Source organism: Pteropus vampyrus, unplaced genomic scaffold, assembly GCF_000151845.1.
Source record: "Pteropus vampyrus isolate Shadow unplaced genomic scaffold, Pvam_2.0 Scaffold876, whole genome shotgun sequence".
In the NCBI taxonomy this organism is placed as follows: domain Eukaryota; kingdom Metazoa; phylum Chordata; class Mammalia; order Chiroptera; family Pteropodidae; genus Pteropus; species Pteropus vampyrus.
The window spans coordinates 243238-264027 of record NW_011889657.1 but is presented as its reverse complement, the minus strand read 5'-3'; the positions used below and the strand labels follow the sequence as shown (position 1 = coordinate 264027).

The following is a 20790-nucleotide window of genomic DNA, read 5'->3' as shown; positions in this document are numbered from 1 at the left end:
AGACTCTGAAATGGAGATTTATACTTTAGTAGGAAGTTCTGTCAGGATCAGTTCCCAGGTGGGAGTGTGATAGAGAAGAAAACAGAATTGGGCAGAACCAGAGGATGAACTGCAGTGAACTGCAGTTACAACAAATATGTCTGTCATTCCTTTAGAGCGTTCTGGAGCTGGAATGACCTTTCAGAGTTATCTTGAGCTGCGGCAAGGGGCTTATCACTCATTGGCTGAAGAGGACTTGACTTTGGGCAAGGTGGCTCTTTTTAGCCAAGGGCAAGTCCTAAATCAATATGTAGCTGAGAGCTGTTGATGGTCAACTGTCCCAGCAGCTGCAGGAATGTGTCGCTTGTCCATGGAGGAGGATATGGGTAGCACAGTATGGCCAGCATCCACTGTGTGTTCGTGAGGTCAAGTAGACCAGTGCCTCTGGGCTTTGCTCCTTTTGTGACTAACAAGAGGGAGTTAGACAAGTTGATTGCTAAAGTCCCTATGTACTTGAACATTCCAGGAGAGTCATAAGATTGTAGAACTAGGAGACTATCACATTTAATTAACTTTTTTTTAAAACCGCTATAGAAATGGAGACCCTGAGAGGTGAGGTGGTTTTCTAAGACAAACAGTGATTAGAGGTAGGGATCTCTTAGAGTGCATGTCTTCACTTCTGCTTTGCCTGAGGACTAGGGCTACAGGAATCCTCATCTGTGTGGGAGAGGAAGCGATCAGGACTTTTGTTCCTGTTAATGGGGCTGGAAAATTTGATGGAGACACATTAGGGTCTTATCAAATTAGCGTATTCTGTACTTGTTTAAAAGTTGGTCAGGAAGTTGAATCAAAGACTGAGTCCCAGTGGAATCTCCGCTGAGTAGTGGGAGCTCCATTTATGCTTCTAACTTTTCTAAAAGGCTTATCTACTCCATGTCCCTGTTAGCCTGTTAAGCTCACTTTTCCAAAGGCAGTCTCTCTAGTGCATTGATAAAGCACCTACTGGCTTGGCTTGTATTTCTCCATTGTCTCTGAGCTTCTGGGGAACAGATGTGCTAAGGACATGCACTTTTCATGATCACAAGGGAAAAAATGGAACCTTTCTGCATTATGGCCAAGGTTCTGATGATTGGAACATATATGAGTTCCCTTTCACCTACTTATTCATCTTACAGCTGGAGTGTCTGAATCAAAGCTATTGCTATTGCATTCCCTGGAGATGACAACCACTTCTTTGTTTTAACTTCTAACCACATCGTTTCACTCTCTAGTTCCTTCTGCAACTGCACCATTGCAATAGTTGTATATTCTTGGTGTGAAGGGCTCATGGCAAACGTAATCATGATGACAGGCTGACTGGGGAATTCAACAGTTACCCGACACTATTCCCATGTATTACTCTAGACAAAGAGATTTGTATTGCTGAGAATCAGAGAATCTATGTTTGTGGAATCTATTGGAGTTTGATGGCACTTCTGAGATCATTTTGTTGCATAGCATGTCTGTCTGATCCATTTTTCTGTTTTGTTACAGCAAAATGTATCTATGGAGGAAAAGTCCTTGCAGAAGGCCAGCGTATTTTAACCAAGAGCTGTCGAGAATGCCGAGTAAGTTTCAATCTTAATTTCCAAATGATAGGGATCATGACAGATAGCTATGTGGGCTTTAATAGGGTTCCTGAGTGGAGCATATTGGCCTGAGTGGGTGCCTGAGGGGCAGGACTCTCTGTGGTGGGCTGGAGGTCCAGGTGGGGAGGTCCCAGCCACTGTCGTTGTGCGGTTAGTTTGTGGATATCTGTGAATCAGGTAGCCTTGGGAAAAGCTATTCAGGGAAGGATGTGAGAAGTGGAAGGGAGCTAGCAGTTACTATGAGTAGGGAGATTGGCAGGTGTCCCCTGGAAAGAGTTTTGAGACGTGTTGGAATCAGTCTGTGATGCCAGCTGTGGACAGTGCCATCTCTACTCCCAGGTATCAGATACAGTGTTAGAAACTGCCTCTTTCTCCTGCTTGCTTCCTCCCATGTATTTCTTAAAATAAGATGCATAGAACCATAGATCTCATTCAGTAATCATTCAGCAAACATACACTGAGCAACTGTTACATATCAGCATTATACTAAATTTGGGGTATGCAATAGTGAACAACACAAAGTACCCCCCTCCCTGCCGCCATGTTTATAGAACTTGCAGCCTAGTGGAGGAGACAGACAGTAAGAAAATAAATATACAATATAATGCCAAATTCTATAAATAATACAAAGCAGGCTGAAGAGATAGAGAGCTTTGGGGTGGAGATGGGTGGTCTGGGAGAGCCTCTCTGAGAAGGCGATATTTGAACAAAGTGCTGGATAAAGTATGGGAGGCAGCCATGCAATTATTCGGGAGAGGTGCCGTCCCAGGAATGCAAGAGCGAGAAACAGGGAAGCGGGGAGACCGAGTATGAGGTGGTGCGTTACGGAGCCACCCTCGCCCCACAACAAAGCACAGCTGGTTTTACGAGGCATCTCCAGAACAGCTGACCAGAACCACTGTGTTTCAGAATAGACCATCTTTGCTAGTGCTTGCACCTATATTTTTTCATTTGCTTTTCATCCTTGGGGAAAAGAAAGGGCTGTATTTTAAAGACAGAGGAGAATCAAGCATTAGAAACCTGCAGAAGCTCTCAAGGAGCTTGAATCCTTTTTTTTTTTTTTTTAATAGGGGCTTGGTAGTTTGGGGGAAGGGAAGGCTCTTTCTTATTTACTGTCTCTCTTTGGTCAGAATCTACCCCAGCAGTTAACTCCCTTGAACTTCCCTATTGTATTTCTTATTCACTTTTTCTTGGCTGCCACTAGGAATGCAGAGATCCCATGGGCCCAGGTTTGAGGGTATGCAGGTGTGGTGGTCTCTGCATCAGTGGATGTTGTGCATAGGGGCTCCTTAGGCTGTGGCAGAGGTAGGGATGGTGTGACAGCAAGGGCTCTGTGCTCTCTTGATCAACAAGGCAAGCTCCCAGGCCAGAGAGTTGGGGGTTGGTGGGTGGTCTTCAATCTGGGGCTGACAGTTTACCACATAGGGATGTTGGGAAGATTAAATAAGATAAAGCATGTGAAGAACTTGGTAGAGTGCTTGGCACAAAGTCAGTCCTCAATAAATGTGAACCGTTGTTACTATTCCACCTGACCATACATCTGACTATAAGATGGATGTCATGTCCTCTGTAAATTGTTCCCGTTCTAGGGGAGGGAAAAGGATTTAAATTCTAAAACCCCTACTTTTTCTTCTACCGCGGAGGAAGCTGGGATGACCGAGGCAGTTTTGCCCACTCTGTTGATGATCCCAGTATCTGCCATTTATCTGTCACTTACAGCTAGCAACCCCTTTTACTTTTTGAGCAGAGGCAGCTGGTGATGAAGAAAGGTCACAGTTATGATTCTATCTCTGTTATCATCAGACAGGATCAAGGCAGACACCATTTAAGACCTTTAGAAGATATGGACATGGATTTAAATGCCAGCTTATTGGAATAGCTCTTACCACTGTTACTGGCACATTGTAGGTGCTGTACACACTTGGGTTCATCTTTTACTGTTTTTGTTTCGTTATGTTTTTACAAATTAGAAATAAGTTGGGACACACAGGTTATTCTCTTTGTGCAAGTGGTGCGTATATGCATGTAGGCATGTATGCATGTGTGTGTGATGCAGAATAAGGCAAATTTCTCCGAGGTAGTGAGGGGAGACCAAGCCCTATACCGAGAGAAGAAGAGAGTCCTTTGGTGAAGAGTGAAGAAAGAATTCAAGAGTCAAAAGGAAAGTTTATTAGAAAAGGGATAACACTCCACAGACAGAGTGTGGTCTCCTCTCAGAGGCAGAGACTGAGAGGGACAGAGTGAAAAGTAAGGAGAGAAAGACAGTGAGAGGGACAGTTAGAGCGATCCTGAGGGTTTTGGGGAATTCAGTTTATATATCATTCTTTATTGAGCTATAGTTTAAAAGACTTTGTTAATCCATTTCCTTTGATATGGACATACAATAAGGAAGGAGAAGAGTCTGAAAAGGTAATATGTAGAGCAAAAGGCCTGCTGGCAGTTCCCAGCCTTTAATCCATAGGTTCCCCATGGTTTTAGCCATAGAGAATGACTCTCGGTTCCTGTTTCCCCTTCACAGGTGTGGAGAATGGGTCGTTAGTAATCTCAGCAGAAATCTTCTTTTGTTCTAAAGGTGTCCTCCTGGCCTGGCTGCAGGGCTGATCAGCATATTGCAGCCTCTGAATGTAGCTTGATTAACATTTTTAATTCTCTTGCCTACTCTCTATATTATGTGTATATATGAATAACTTCATCCCCTTTTAAAAAGTCATTAATTTCTTATTTTATTTCTACAGTTATTTACTAAATGATTATTTGTGTATAGAGAGAAGGGCCATTGACACTAATATTTAACATTTCTTGAGTACTTAGTATTTTCTAGCCACTACTTAAAACATTTTAAACATATTATCTCATATAAATCTCATAATAACCCTTTGAGATAGGTCCTATCATTATCACCATTTTGCAGATGAGGAAATTGAGGTACAGAATATCAAAGTCACAGAGCTAGTAAGTGAGCTAGCCGGCTTCTGAGCCTGTGTCACCTGGGCTCCAAAGGCTCCTTTCTTAGCCTCTTCACTGCCATGCCTGATGGTATTAGACTTATTTGGAAATAATTATCATTTCTAAATTTTAGAAGAGTAGGTTCAGAAAGATTGGATGATCACTTTTTAGTCCATCTAAGATTGGTCAGATGATAGCTCATTGATTCCCTTGATAAAGAGTGGCATTTATAAAAGGCCATGTAAGAGCTTTGGGACACATTTAATAGATGTTTTCTGCAGGGATAGAAGGTGATGGGTGTAGGATGAGAGGGCCCTCAGGTATTTCCTGGGCAGCCTTTCTCAAGATTTAAGTCTTACTGCCCTATGATATCTATTGTATGTAATGAATTATCTTCTCCTCTAGGTATTTAAAATGGTTCTATGTAAGTACTATCCTTGGGAGAATTGAGCAAATAATTACTCAAAAATTTTCTGCATTCTGTGGTTGAAATGCAGATTCCGCAGGTGGCAAAGGGCTGCCTGGAGATCCATCAATTTCCATTTTCCTGGGATCAGCAACACCTTTTAGCTTCAGTAACACCTATTAGATAAGAAACAAACTCTTGTTCCACACCTTTTCACCACGTTTTTCCAGAAGTTAACATATTGTTTTTAAAAAACCAAGATGAATAATATCTTCTAGCATGCAGCTCAATTTTGTCAATTTTGCTGCTCTGTAATATTTCTTAATCCCAGGGATTTTTTTTTATACGTTATTAGAAATTCAGATTGAAGCACACTGGTCAGTAACTTGAAAGTGTTTATATTTGACTAATGACAGTAGAGGCATTTGCTCTAAATGAGAAAGAATGGAAGAATTGTATTTTTCCACCAATGGTCATAAAATAACACACCGTAATTAGGAGGATTTAAAAATGTCAATCATCAGATACTTCTTACTAGAGGTAGTTTTGAAAATAAACTTAAAAAAGGTTTGTGCCTAATTCTGTGACTGGACTAAATGGATTTGGTGGCATTTATGCTACTGTAATCAAAGTTCATATTATTTTCAAATTCATGCTACTGTTATCACAGTTTGTACTGTTTTCAGATTCAAAGGGGTTTGTCTCTGTTTAATCATTTGGAATTATCTCACTTATTAAATATGTTAAAGGTTGATTAGAATTGGTGATTGATTTAATCAGTTGTCAAAGCAAGACTTTTTTATAAAAAGAACCCTTCATGAGTGATTATTTAAAAAAATCTTCTGTAGCATTTACAATTTTTTTTTTTTACAAAAGCAAATATAGATACAAGATATAAAATTTGGAATATAGAGGGAAGAGTATAAGGAAGAAAATGGAAATCACTCCAGAATCTTACCACCTAGAGATAATCTCTTCTAACAGTTTAGTTTTTGATAGCAGAAGTGAAAATTATCTTAGTGTGAGTTCTCCCAGAGGCAGATCCTAAGCTAAGGACTTCAGTACAAGTGATTTATTAAGATCCACGGAGACACCAGTAAGGATGTGGGCGATGTGGGATATGAATGGCAAGAAACTGAGCAAAGAGAGATTTTAAGTGAAAGGCCATGAGGGGTCTGGACGATGAATTTTACCCCAGCTCCTCAAGGTAGAGAACCTTTCATGCCTATTAATCCCTGGCTTGGGCTGTGGGAGTGAGGGTTGTAGACTTTGCAGGTAACTTCTGGCATTCTGGGCAAAGTGGCTCCAGTGCCCAAGGGCATCCCTCTAAGGATGGCAGGGACAAGCCAGGAGCCACAAAGCATTCAGGAGCTTGGGGATGGGCACACAGAACTGAAAAAAGAGATCCAACAGTGTCCGTTGCTCTATTTATGCAAGGAGGCAGTAGATAATGAATATGTTAATATTGAAGGATAGAAGTAGAGGCTATAATGGTAAGTAATTAAGCATTGTATTTTCCTTTTCATTTAGCTCATGCTGCTGATAGTAAAATTATTAACTTCCATTGGTTTGTAATAATTGATTTGATTTCCTGTTGCAGGAAGGAAGGTACATCTAATAGGTAGTCTAGCTTTAAGACTGGTACTGACTCTTGAGGTGAGGTGCCAGCGTAGCCTGGATTGAAGGATGAGAATGGAATGTAGCTGAAAAGGAGGACTGAGTGAATAGCAGAATCAATTCTCAGATCTTAGGGCCAGTTTTAAGATAGAATCACAGGAAAACCAAGAGATCTAGTTACCTTGGGACAGATCAAAGATGAAGAGCAAAGGGGAAGGAAAAAAAAAAGACCTCCCAAGGAATGCTGGAGTCTAGACTGTCTGGGCTGAAAAATATGAGAAAGGCAGGGAAGCCATGATGCAAATTATCCAAATGACAGGTAGTTGGAAATTAAACTTATACTTGACATTAAAATTATGTTTGTGCTCATATGTAAGAATGAGTGTGTCTGATATAATGGGAATTCCTGCCAAATCAGTGAACTGTGGGGGCACTGGCATGATAGAGTCTCTTGGAGATCGAAAGCTCAGTGTCTCCCCCAGCCCTCTTGGCTGCCCAGACCCACCCCTTTTTCCCGTCTGTGTTGGGAATTACCTTCCAGCCTTAAATGAGACTCCTTTTCTAGAGCTTGTGTCTTGCTTGACTTACACATCCTCTTAAGAATGAGGGAGAAAAGCTTAACATTTTGTATAAAATAAGGGACATTCAAACTCCCTATAATAATGGACTATTTAAAATTCAGAGCATAACTAAATACAGACGTTAAGAATGTCAACAAAGAGGACCTCTGGTGAAGTGAAGTCATAAAGATTCACCTGGCCACATATTTAAGATTTCATTATGATTTTGTTTATATTTAGAGAAAATCTAGTGTTCATCTAAACAACCTTCTTTCACTCATACCTGCGTGCCTTGGCTCCTTGCCTGTTTCTTATGCTGGGAAAGTTTCTTTTCTTTATCTTATTCCATTATTCAAGTCTTGTCAAATGTGGCATCTTCATAATTTCTCCACATCTGGGCAGAATTAATTATTTTCCCATGACACATTGTAATACCTTAATTAGAGCATATATTTTTAGGACTTATTGTACTGTATTATGGTTTCTAGTTTAAGACCTTTTTCTCTTCCCATCAGAACTGTCAGCTCATGAAAGGCAGGTAAGATGTGTTGTATTTAACTTTGGGTTCACAGTGCTTATGGTCCAGTGGAGTACTGAAATGGGCTCACAGAAGCTCATGAGAGCTTATTGTATGTAATTCCCAACTTCGTGTTCAGTGATATCATGTTGGTAGTTCAAAATCTGCCGTCGTTGGGGTTGTTTACACCACAGAGATCAGCAGACACTATAAATCAGGGCTCCCCTGTCCCATTCCATGGTCAGTTGTTACAATTTACCAGCACATCACTGTTAGTGACCTTCTGTGACGTAGATTGTACTCAAAAAGTGTTCATTGAAAGGAAAATTTGCCTTCTTCTTTGAGAATCTCACCAATTTAATTTGTGACTTTGTCATGATTGTGGAATTCTTGGGAGTACTCTTAATTCTTGTAGGTTGTTATCACTGTAGGCTGTTAACAATGAGCATTATACATTTGTGTCATTGACTAAACATATGAATGTTTTTGTTTCCCTGTTACTTGGCTTTCAGGGTGGAGTTTTAGTAAAAATTACAGAAGCGTGCCCTACTTTGAACTGCTCAGAAAAGGACCACATTCTCCCAGAAAATCAGTGCTGTCGTGTCTGTCGAGGTGAGTGGGCTCAGTGGTGGGCCATGCTTGGGCTGGGGGTGGGAGTGGCTTTATGGCTGTGAGGGTTTAATGAAGAGTGTGATGATAATAGCTTGGGTCCAAGATACTGTTCTGCTCCTTAGAAACTTGCATGTCCTATTTACCTTTCTCATTCCTAGTCTCCTCAATTGTAAAATGAGGATAATAATAGCATCTACTTCTTAGGACTGCTGTGAGGATTCGATGGGAAAATGCATAAGCCCCTAGCATCCTGACTAACATGTGGTAAATATTTGATATACAGTAGTTCCTATAAAAATGATGATAGTTCCTGCAATGATGATCATTATCATTATTATTGTTACATATTTCTCATGAGTAGGATTAGAAACATTTTTTTCATCCCTTTCCATGGGCTAATTCCCATATTTGACAGAAGATAACTTATAGTGAATCCTCACTCATAGATTTATATATAACTTTTTTGCTTCCTGAGAGGAAAAAAACTTCAAGTAAGCAACACTTAATTGCTTATTAATTCTGGGACAGAAATTGTTTTGCTTCTTTTTGCTGAAATTCCCTTTTTTCCCCCTAAATTTATTCCTATATTTTCAAACCCCAGCTCCACTATCACTTCCTCTCTAAAACTTCTTACCTACGCAGAATTATATGGATTAGGAGAACCTAAAATTTATTTGAAGTCTTAAGCAAATCCAGTTTAATTATAACTATTATTTTGAAAGTATACCCGCCACAAATCCTTCTTCACATTCTCAAATACCCAGTGAGCTAGAGCCCTTTCGGCTTACCTTTGAAGCCTCTAGAGTTAAGAAAAATCTAGCAGCGTAGCAGTTTAGCTCAGGTAACTTCATATTTTACTTCTTAACAATCTTTTCTCCAGCACAAGGGTCGGCACATATTTTCAGTAAAGGGCCACAAAATATTCTAGGCTTTGCAGAGCCAGAAGGTTTCTGTTGCAACTGCTTAACTCTGCTGTTGTATTGCAAAAACAGCATAGACAATAGGTAAATAAATGAGTGTGGCTGTGTTGCAAAACAATTTTATTTACAAAAACGGGTGGCAGTCTGTGATGTGCTGGCCCCTCTACCAGCACCTTCAGATCTATAAAAATGTTGTATATTTTATCATAGAGTGTTTTCAGCTTAGGCTGAGATTTCTCTCTGTGGTTGGTCATGAGAGAGCAATATTTTGGTCACATTCCTAGGAAAACTGAGTACATTGCTAGCCTCACAAATGGCTCTTAGAATCAGTGAGATGCTAACCATGCCACCTGAGTATCTTCCTTGATTTATCTGCTTTCATGGCTACAAGCATGTTTGCAGCTGGGATGCTTAAGAAAGCCCTAACGATTGACTGACATTTCCAGAGGGATACATTTATTGGTAACTGATTGGGTTGTTAGGTAGGTCTTATAATTTAATGCAAAATCCATCACTTGCTATTTGTTGAGGTGCCAAGTGGGGATCAGTTTATGTAAATCCTTTCTGATTTATGGTTTCATTAGAGCAGAATCATTGATTATTCCATAGAAATTCAAGAGGAATTTCATTGCTTTGACCCAGTTTACAACAGACCAGGTGTTACTGCTTCTGTTAGTACTTCTATGAATGCATGTACTTCCTTACCAATGAAGATGCTGAGAGATGTGACATTTCATTAAATAGTAGACTTATTCAAGGCTCCCACTGCAGGCAACCTGGCTTTTACTAAACCTGATAGCTTTGAAGGAAAAGTGGGAGGCAGGAATAAGGCTTTGGAGATTAGATCATGGCTGGGGCCAACATGTGACATGGAGGATTTTCTTCTTCCTCCACCTACCTGCTTCCTTCTCAGCCAGGAAGTTACTAACTCTTTTATTTGACAGCTGATGATTTTTTGTGGAGGGGTGTGTATGAGAGAGAATTATTTATGCTCTTTGACAGCTGTACATTTTGACAGGAAATGGAGCATGTCTTAAGAAAAGATATGGTGAGAGAGACTTCTTGTGGGGAGTTGGTTGACTTAAACTCTTGAGATATATGGGTTCTCTTGGGTTTCTCCTATTCTCTCATACCATAATTGAGACACTGGAATGAAGAAAGCATTTTTTTTGACCAAGGCCCTTTTCAGCACCACTTACCGTCATTACCTCCTTTTCTGTTGACTCTTAGCAGAGAAGAGCTCAGAACATCCAGCCCACTTGTTCGCATTCTGGGGCTTGTTGTGCTGCACATTCGACAGTCAGAAAGTGAGAAGCATATTTGTCTGAGCAGCGAGGTATTCTTTTCCCCGCCCCCCCATGAAAACGTAAAATTTATATGAAAATTAACAAAAACATCAGTCGAGATAAGCTTAAAGGTCTATTGTCTCAAACTGTGCTCCCCATGGTTTTTGCTCCATATCTCTTAATTCCAATTTATTTCCCAAGAGTATCTTTAGAACTAACAATAGTCTCTCACAATATTGTAGGAAATATTTTTCCCCTTCGATTTCTATTTGCCTTTCACCTTTTCCTCCATGTTCCTGTTTTCTGAGTGGAGTCTTGCAAGAGGAGGAGGGAGTTGAACAGTTACTATTCTGACAAGACTCGGAAAGCCCAGTGGGCCTCTTGTAAGGCAAATTATTCCGTTCTTCTCCCCCTCCTCTTTTACCCTCTCTAAAATAGAAAGTAATGAAAATGTGAGAAACACTCCATTTCTATATAAAGTAATTTTTATTCTGCGTATGGAAAGGCTGTACTGCTTGCTTTGTGGATAGAGATTGTGTACCAACTGGCAGGCAGCAAGTGAGCAGAGGGGTGGGACTCTGATGACCTGAAACCCATGTTTCAGGGATGAGCTCAGTGGTGTGATGTCGGCTATATGGTTTCTGCCGCCCTGATATTATTGGTTACAGAAAATGATGTGGCTGTAACCTCTTTCAATACCTGCACCGGAGGCCTTTCAATTAGCATATTTGTCATTTCTCTCTGTCTTACTGTGAATGTCAAGCCATTATTCTGAGGGATACTGCCCCAGGAGAGTTATCATTCCTCCAAAGTCTAATTCAAAACCTTTCTCAGGTCTGTTCAGGGAATTGAAGTTTTCCAAGGTTTATTTTCATTAGGACTCTGATGAGCCACCTTACCCGAGGAGGCTTAGACTAGGACTTTGAGAAAGCACAGAGTGCTTTCTACTTTCTGACCCCAATTGGCTGGTTATGTAATATCTAGAAAGCTCTCCAACTTTTTTGGTAACATTTGTTTTAATGATCACATTTTATGAACTACTTCTTTAAATGTGGGAGATGAGGTTGGTGAAGATGTGTTCCTACCACATCTATTATTTTTATGTCAGTGACTTTATATGAAATTACTTTCAGTACCACCTCATAGGCTTTATATATTGCATTTATGAAATAATGTTAAAACCCATTTTTTGCTGAGTTACAGCTTGTTTCCTCAAGTTATAACTTGGCTTAATTTTGAAGTGGATTTTTTTTTTTTTAATTGAGTCATGCCCATTTTCTTATATGGCTACATACTGCAGCATCCCCAATTAAAGAGGTATAGACTATATGTTTACACTGAATTTTTCTATTTTGGGGAATTAAACCTAAGACCTTAGAGTTAAGAATAATAAGCTCTGATTGACTTATGGTGTTCACTGTGTCAACTAGGAGCTCAGATTTTTTATGCCAAATGCTGCAACTAATTCCCCTGTCCTTTAGAGAAAAATAAACGTAATCAGCTGAACAGTTGGTTAAATCCACAGGGCTATTGGTGTAGCCAAGATGCCCTTAGGGAAAGAACTATGACACTTAGGAGGGAAGACATGCAAAAAGAATCAAGGTGTTGGACGTTGGCATGGAGAGGTCGCTCTGCAATTGCTGGGGTCCAAGGTCTCAGTCACCAGCAGCACTCCCCAGAACAGCTCTAATCACTACTGCAGTTTTCTCTGACGCCTCAGGACATTTGTGCCAGCAGCGTGAAATTTGTTTACTCTCATCATTACCTTGAGGTAATGGCTATATATAGCAGGAGCCTGTCTACTTAAAGTGTCAGGTCATGAAGTGGAAAAGGGGGGAATGGGCACCAGATTGGCATCTATGCCCCTGCCTAGCCCCTGCCTGGGAAGAAGTAATAAAAGTGTAAATGTGACACCAGCAGAAAACAACTGCTCATCAATGCTGGTGCTCTCTGTAAAGGGGAAAGAAAAACCGACAATCTTGACTGTTTTCTCGGATCGCTCCAGGAAAACACACCCATCATTTGGCTCATCCCAGAATTCTTGAAACACACCTCAGGGTTTTATTTTCCCCATTATGGATTCTAATTGTATCTTCAATGTCATCAGTGACTTTAGAGAGGGTTTTGCTGCATGTTTAAGACTGTCGTTGTTGGGAACAAAATTCTTTCTGACATCTGTTTCCAATGAGTTTATCTGTAATTTTAATTCATGTTCACTTGCCTTGTCATCTAGCCTGGGCTGAAATTAGGTGAGATTATTTGTATTATTTAAGATTTTGTGCCTTTCAGTTAAATTCTCCCAAAGAGTCTTGGAGTCACGTGTGTGTGTGTTTTTTTATTTTTTCCTAATCTTCCTATCATTTAGCTGACTTTGTAATCGAAGTGGGTTAAAGAGAGGATTTCAGGGTATTTGAGGTGGAAAGAGGCTGGAAAAGAGTGCTGAATGAGAATATAAGCTAGTACCTAAATAGAGGAACAGGCAGTTTGTAGATGGGTCAGGTCCTCTGTGTATTGATAGATTGAATCTGATCAAAATCCTTGCAGCCCTGGGCTGCAGTGGACTTTGGAATGACAGGGCTATACACTAAACTGTTGAGGGTAGAAACAGGGCATTTGAAGTACAGTCTCAGGAAGTCCAGGAAATCCGTGGTCCTGAAAGTGCCACAACGGATCAGGGCCCAGGGAGCCTCCAGAAGAAGGCACATTGTCCCAGAAAAATGACCTGCAACTAAGGCCAGGTTGCTTGGATAGGAAGACTCTTAAGTGTTGCCTACTATAGGAAAAACCAATTGCTTTCTAAGGTAGAACCTGTGAGAGTCCAGAGCTCAGTCTCTAACAGGCCCATCCTGATCCAACCCTCTGTCTACAGGAGCTAAAGAAATGTACTCAGCCCTCAAGGGCCGAGGCTTCCATGGTATATGTGTTGGTTCCAGAGTACATAAGGGTATACAGTTTTCATAAAAGATCTTCCGGCCATATCCCTCCTAGTCTGTCTATGAGTGGACCTGTCTCCATAGCAATGAGGCAAATGGAACATACTGTACTCAGTATAGCTTTGTTCCTTATATGACTTTCAAGACTGGGCAAGTAACAGTGATGTGAGAGGTATTGGTTTTCTAGGGTTTAAGTCAGGGTAGAGAATTTTGGATCTGTGTTTTCAGATTTTCCAGGTACATTATTTCAAGGGTTACCTGCACGACCTGCTGGGAAATATGTTAGGGTCAGGAGATTGAGGGCAAGCAGTGGTGCTCTATGTGGAATTAAACTTTAACTGTCTTAGGGAAACCAAGGCCTACCCATAAGTAGTGGCCTATTGGAAGAAGTCACAGTAGTCAATCATACAGATGCTGGTCAATCATTGGCTGTAGAAGCCAGAGATGAAGCAAAATAGGTGGATGGTTTTGCTGTGATTATAAAGGGTACAGAGTGGGATGTGGAGAGTGGCAGTGTGTGTGTGTGTGTGTGGGGTCTTTATAATAAGCAGGGTTTATTATATGCATATTAGGCCAATAGTTTTAAAACCGGCAGATCGTTTTACAGGTGTTATTGGTAACACTGGCAAGAGAACTCTAGATGCAGGGCCACAAGGGAGAGTCTAAATTTTAGACTGCTCCTAAATAGAGGAGAAAAAAATATGACTCCAACATTTAAGTTTCTTCATTAATTTCCTTGAATGTGTTATGGATACATGCTGTCCTATGAGTTTGAAACCTTTATCCTTTTTCTAGCCAACCTCATTCATCCTTCGAATTTCTTTAATACTTTGTGTTAGGATCCTTCTCTGTGATATATTCCTGGAGCAGATACTTGCCTCACTCCATCCCAGTATCTCCTTGTAGCTTGATACTCAACATCAGTTGTCTCTGCTAGAGTATAAGATGAACGAGGCTATATTCATGCTGTTTATGGCATTTTTTATATCCCTATCATCTAGCACAGTACCTGGGCTCATGGTAGGTGTTTAAATGAATATTTGTCAAGTGAATGAATGGTATCTCTGGTAGGAACTAAAATTAAGGAGGTGGTTTGAGTAAAACCTGGAACCTTCTTTCAGCAGATTGTATGTCTTTCTCTGAGCATCTGCTCACTTGCAGCAACTCTAGTGTGAGCTCCAAGTGGGTCTCACTCATCTTAGTGTCTCATCCATGGATGGTGTTCTGTTGCTTGATAAGATATATATATTTTTTCTGACTTTGAGTCCTCAAGCAGTAGATGATAATGAAATATGACGTGGAGAAAGAAACAAGGTTTGTTCCTTTGGAACTATTCAAGGCATGACACAGACTAGAAAATAATGTCAGCACGTGGAGTACTGGTTTCTGTAGGCCAGGGACAGCATTCTTTGAATGTCCCTTGATTAAAATTATGGCTGGGAAGTTATATAGGGTGCTAGAGAGAGACTCGGTATTAGAATCATATATGAGTTTATATTTCTTTCACCCATCACCTATTATTTGTATAATTATAGGGATGGTAGTTAACATCTATGAGCCTGGTTTATTTATTTTTAAAATATTCTTAGTTTTTAGTTTGGAGGACTGTGAGAATTTAGTCATTAGCTTAACAAATACTTACTGACTGCCTATAATGTGTTGTTAGGATTCAAGGTGAACCAACTTGAATGACAGTTTCCCTTGAAGAGGTGAGCTTCTAGTAGGGAGATGGACATTCAACAAATAAACACAGAAATAAATACATAATTAGTGATTGTGATAACTGCTATGAACAAGAAAAATAGAGTGATGTGGTAAATAGTAATGGGGCTTTCTTCAAATTTGGGAGACAAGGAAGCCATCTCTAAATAGATTATATTTAAGCTAGGCCTCAAGATTGGGTAGAAATTATTCTGGCAGGGATGTGTAGTAATAATCTGAGTTGGTGGAACAAACTTGCAAAGACCCTGAATCAAGGAAGAGTTGGAGTCATTTAGAGTAATTAAAAGAACGTCTGGTAACAATTGGAGGGGAATGATGGAGGGACAGGGGGAGCCTTGTTTGTTGTCTCAAGTCTAAGTTAAGGATTTTGTGTTTTTTATAAAGTAAAATAGGAAGCCCTTGAAATATTTTTGAGGGGGAGTGACATGATTCAATATATGTTTTAAAAGGATTCTTTTGTGAGGAAAATTCGAGACAGGAAAAAGGGGGAAGAGGAAGGCAAATGAGGCAATTTCTATTTCAGAGATGATAATAGTCTGGACTAAGATGGTTTGTTGTTGTTACTGCCAGGGAATAGAGGAGAAAGAGATAGATTCAAGAGCTATTTATGAAATAAAATTAACAGAACTTGAGAAGGGCCAGTATTTAAGGGATGAGGGCAAAGATGATTCCTAGTTTTCTCATTTGGGTGGGTAGAGGTGTCATAGGTCGATATGGAGAGCCCAGTGAGTGTGGATTTGAGAATAATTTCAAGAGTTCAGTTTTAGCTGAGTGAGCTGGGAGATGCCTGTGAGGGTATCCAAATGGAATGTCAGCTGGGCTGTTGGCCACATTGATGTAACCTATGTAAAGTGGAATGAATGGGATAGTCAGTGTTATTTCCTGTGTTCTTACAGAGACTATGAGCCTTTATTATTCCTTCTAGAGATGGATGGATGTTCTCATCTGGAGGCCAGAAACGTTTAGGCATAAGCATTGTCCTAGACTCAGTTTCTACTAAGAACAGATTGGCAGAACATGCTGGTGGGTCCTTGATGAACCTATTTTAAAAAATTTACAGGATATAGAAGGATTGAGATCCATAGACATCATCAGAGAGTAATCATTAGTAATTGTTTATGCTCCCAAGCATTTACATCACAGCGATTTATGTTAATAACTTTAGAGTCAAATCATGATTCTGCCACTTCTTGGCTGTGTTACCTTGGTTAAGTTACTTAAAGTTTCATCCACATTTTCCTAATTTGTAAAGTGAGGATGATGGTAATTTTCAGGATTGTTGTGAGAGTTTCATGAGGAACGTGTGTGACAAGCTTAACACTATGCCTAGATTGTTGGAAGAAGTCAATAAGTAACAGCTTTTATAATTAAGGTGTTCTCTGTATTTGGCCCAGTGCTAGTTGAAAGATGTCACTATGTGCTTCTATTTATAGGGGAATAATTCTGGAGACTCTAAAATCATGTATTAAAAATAGTCAAGTAAGTCTATGGCCACACCACCCTGAATGTGCCTGATCTCGTCTGATCTCGGAAACTAAGCAGGGTGGGGACTGGTTAGTACTTGGATGGGAGACCACCTAGGAAGACCAGGTGCTGTAGGCGTTAAAAAAAAAAAAAAAAAAGTCAAGTAAAAGAACTTGAATATTGGGTACTCTGCCTGTATGTATACGTGTGTGTATGAAAGCTTTGTGTGTGTGTGTGTGTGTGTGTGTGTGTGCACGTGCTTTTTTGTGTGTAGCCTACCATCTGGTCACAGATTCTAATTCTGAAAAAAAAAATTGATTTAAGAAAGAGGATGACTTTCTTAAATCAGACTGTGTTGATAACTAGCTGAAGAAAAAAGTAATAAGAGCTTAGCTAGAGGACTTGAGAAAGAGGCTGCAGGTAGCAACCGAAGGCAAATATTCAGGAAGGGAAGTATCTCTATCTTACATGTCATGCTATTCAGACACATCAGGTAAAAAGGACAAAGCCTTTAGAAGGATTCTGAAATGTGGAGAATTAATTGAGGATTTATGACTTGGAACCAACTCAAATGCTGAGATGGAGTTTTAAGAATGAAGATAACAAGCTGGAGAGATGGAAGTATTCTAAAATGATTGTGGTAATGACTGTACAACTGTGTAAATTTACTAAAAAGCATTGAACTTTATCTTTACAAAAGTGAATTTTATGGTGTGTAAATTATACTGCAATAAAAATTAAAGAAAGAAAAATGGTGACCAACAAACCTGGCACATTTGTCTTCCAGTTGGTTGATAAGGGGGCATTAAATGCCATATAGATTCATTCATCTATTCATTCACTCATTAATTTACCGCCCCCATATTTATGCCTGTCTACTTGTCTATCCATTTATAAGTCATGCATCTATCCATCTATTCTTGTGTGGGTAGCTCTTCGTTGAAAGAAACGAATCAGATATAGACCCTGACTTCAGGAAGCTGGGTTGACTAAAGTTAGATTTTTGATAAGAATATTTGGAATTACCTAACAGAAAAAAATTGTTTTTGAAGATGAGAAGAAATGTAAATTGGAGTTGTTTGAATCTACACATGCAAAAAAAATATCTTCTTTTATCCTTTGGATTGTAGAATGCTTAGGAATTTGTCACTTTTGGGTGGACAGTGGAGTTAGACAATGATTAAACACTCTGGCCTCAGTCAGACCTAGCTAGGTCCTGGCTCTGTGTACCTTCCATGAGTCACTACTTCAAGCTTCAATTGTACATCTTTAAAATAGGGATAATAATTCCAGTTTCATAGGATTGTTAATAGAATTAAATGGGATGTTCATGTAAAACATATAGCCAAGTGCCTAACATTAGTATGTGCTCAGTAAATGTTAATTATTGTTATTACATCTGTGCCAGATTATTTGAGGTTCTTCAAACTTGAGGTACTTCAAGTGTTGGATTCCCATTCTTCCCACCAGGATCTGTGCCTTGCCTCTTTAAAATTTCTACCTAAGATTAATCCAAGGTCAAGTTTTGCATCATCTAGAAACGATTTCTCTGAAACACTATGATAATTTGTACTGCTCACATCGTATTTAATGTAGATTGTTATATCTACACTACCCTGTATTTGGCTTATCTACCCTTAGTGTTTATAATTTCCTTGTGGGCAGAGAATGTGTCTCAAACATCTTTGCTTTGCTCCCAGTAGCTTGCATGGTGTTTCAGTCCACAGAGTAGGTGCCCCATAAATATTGAATCATAATTCACTTGTGCAGAAAGCCAAGCAGGCAATGAATAATTATTGCTTGAATGAAGTCCCATATTAATTAAAAAACACAGGCATTTTTGGCATAATAGTGAGGCCCAACCAAAATGGATTTGACATTAAGGATGGTTTGTCTCATGGGCCCTTCACTTTCCCCAAAATACGATTTACCCAAGTCTCTGCATTGTGAATTGACATGGCACATGCTTGATAGAAAGATATGCATTGGAAAATCAACAATGTTGGATGGGCTTTGTTCTAGCCCGTCAAATGAACGTGGAAGGAAAAGGACAGTTACTGTTTCCTGGAAAGAAAGAGAAAAGAAACAAAGAATATGTGTACTAATGGATGAACAGGTGACATTGAGTCAAGCTTCATAATCAGAGAAAATGTGACTACTTAATTATTGACCAATTATGACATGGTGAGGGAAGTCCAGGCACTTCCTCTGTCAAAGGGAGCTATGATCCGTAAAAGAGCAAGAACATCAAGTTATTTTAGTTATGGTGGTTATTATAAGCCTTCCAAGCCCTCACAGAAACGTTCTTGACTGACAAGAGGTTTTAGATTTCCAAGTTAAGTTCTTGCTCTGATCTTGATTGGAGCAATCACCAGTTAATAGGTCATAGATAGTGTGGCTGGATGTGATAGTCTGCTCACCTAAGCCTTTGGATTCACTCCCTGATGTCCCGAGGAGCAGCTACACCTTTCATTTTTTATCTCTAGGTTTTGCTATCTGAGAGGATATATGATGCAGTGACAGGTACATGGGACTTGAAGCTCGCCAGATATTAATTTAGAACTCTGACATCTCCACTTTTTAGTTAGATAGTAGTGAGTTTGAGCTTCTTTTTTCTTACCTTGAAGTTGAGAATAAGAGTGTTACTAACTTCTTTCGAACTTTATTAATCATTGTCAACATTATCATTATCATAATCATTATTCTCACCCTAGAGACTAATACTTATTGACTTTTTGGTATGTATCAAGAATTGCTCTAAGTGCTTTAGATGGATTAGCTCGTTAAACTCTTTCCACACGTATTATAAGATATATTATGATCCCCATTGAAAACATCTAATATAATACCACACACAGTATAGGTGCCTGAATTTTATTTTTATTATTTAACAATAGTTACTATTATCCTTTAGAATAAGTACAGCCTAAATATTATCGGTTTAAAATTCTACTTCAAAGAAAAAAAATTCAAGAACATCATCACCAAAAGGAATTAAACTTGGAGTTTAAATAGTTCAGTGATTTTTCTGTTTTTAAGGGCCAGAAACTGTTGTTCACATGATAAATATATGAAAAATATAAAAGCAGAGCTATTCCGTTTGAGTCAGGGGTGGGAACTTGAGTCCTACCTGACAACTCATGTGTGCCTAAGACTCTGAGGAATAGTTTTAAAATCACTGATGTCATCCTTTCCCAGTATATAAATCTAGGTAGGCAAAGTTATTTATTGTTTATTAGCTGCCAATTCTGAATTAGAAATTAGACCTCTTGACTCTAAGATCCATTGTTTTCTGTGAGACCACAATATGTGATATAGCAGTGTAATTACTATTCACTAAAATATACTGATTTAAAGACGATAAAGTACCTTTATATACCCTATTATATTTGAACTTCAACACTTTTGTGATAGGTATAACCTTTTCCTCCTAGTTCACCTAAAAAATGCTGCATAACTTTTTTTTTTTTTTTTTTTAATTTGGTGGAGCTGGTAATAGAGTAAGGGGAAAAAAATCAGAGACAAGATAATATTGAAAAAGTGCGATTCCGTTGAGATAAGCAAACACATTGGAGTTCGTGTTTGCCCTTAGGGCAGTTTCTTATCCCTGGTGATAGAATCTGGCTTCTGGTAGACACTGTGTAAGTAGACAGGAGACAAAGCCTGGGGCTGTTGTGAGATGTATACATCAAGAGCCTTGGAGGGTGAATTCTCAGTGGATGATTAGGAAAAATCCACTCTGCAAAAAGTGACTTGCCTGTCAGTCTTAACTCTAGATAAGGGAGTACAGAGGAGAAAAGTTTGCATTACTGAAAATAAAGAGCCTGAATTTCTTGCACTTTTGTGGCTCAATCCTCTTGCCTAAAGGTAAATAAAACAAATGTCCATTTGTAGTACCATGGATAAAATGTGGAATATTCATACTTTGGAATATTATACAGCATTGACAAATGAATGAACGATAACTACAGGCATTAACAAGGATGAATAGAAAAAATAAATCATAGAAGATATGTACAATATGATTTTATTCATGTGAAGTTCAAAATGGGCAAAAACAAATGATATATTATTGCAAAATAAGCAACTGTATATGGTAAAACTATAAAAATATGCAAGGGTGTGATTAACACAAGATTCAGGATAGTTAACTTCCGATGGCTGGGAGGGGGATCATCAGGGAGGTATAATTAAGGGATG

General features: G+C 39.2%; 1 protein-coding gene and 1 non-coding gene across 2 annotated transcripts in view; both read left to right on the top strand.

Annotated features, from left to right (window-relative positions):
• The window catches only part of LOC105309838 (protein kinase C-binding protein NELL1), a 241562-nt gene that overhangs the window by 17262 nt on the left and 203510 nt on the right, over positions 1–20790 (top strand). The window contains exons 5-6 of the mRNA XM_023526447.1: positions 1513–1586; positions 8166–8265. Coding sequence (XP_023382215.1) covers positions 1513–1586; positions 8166–8265 — 174 coding nt within the window. The remainder of the gene's footprint in view (positions 1–1512; positions 1587–8165; positions 8266–20790) is intronic.
• Positions 16610–16728, top strand: LOC111734220. The gene has a single exon (XR_002778377.1). It is a non-coding gene; the product is annotated as a 5S ribosomal RNA (ribosomal RNA).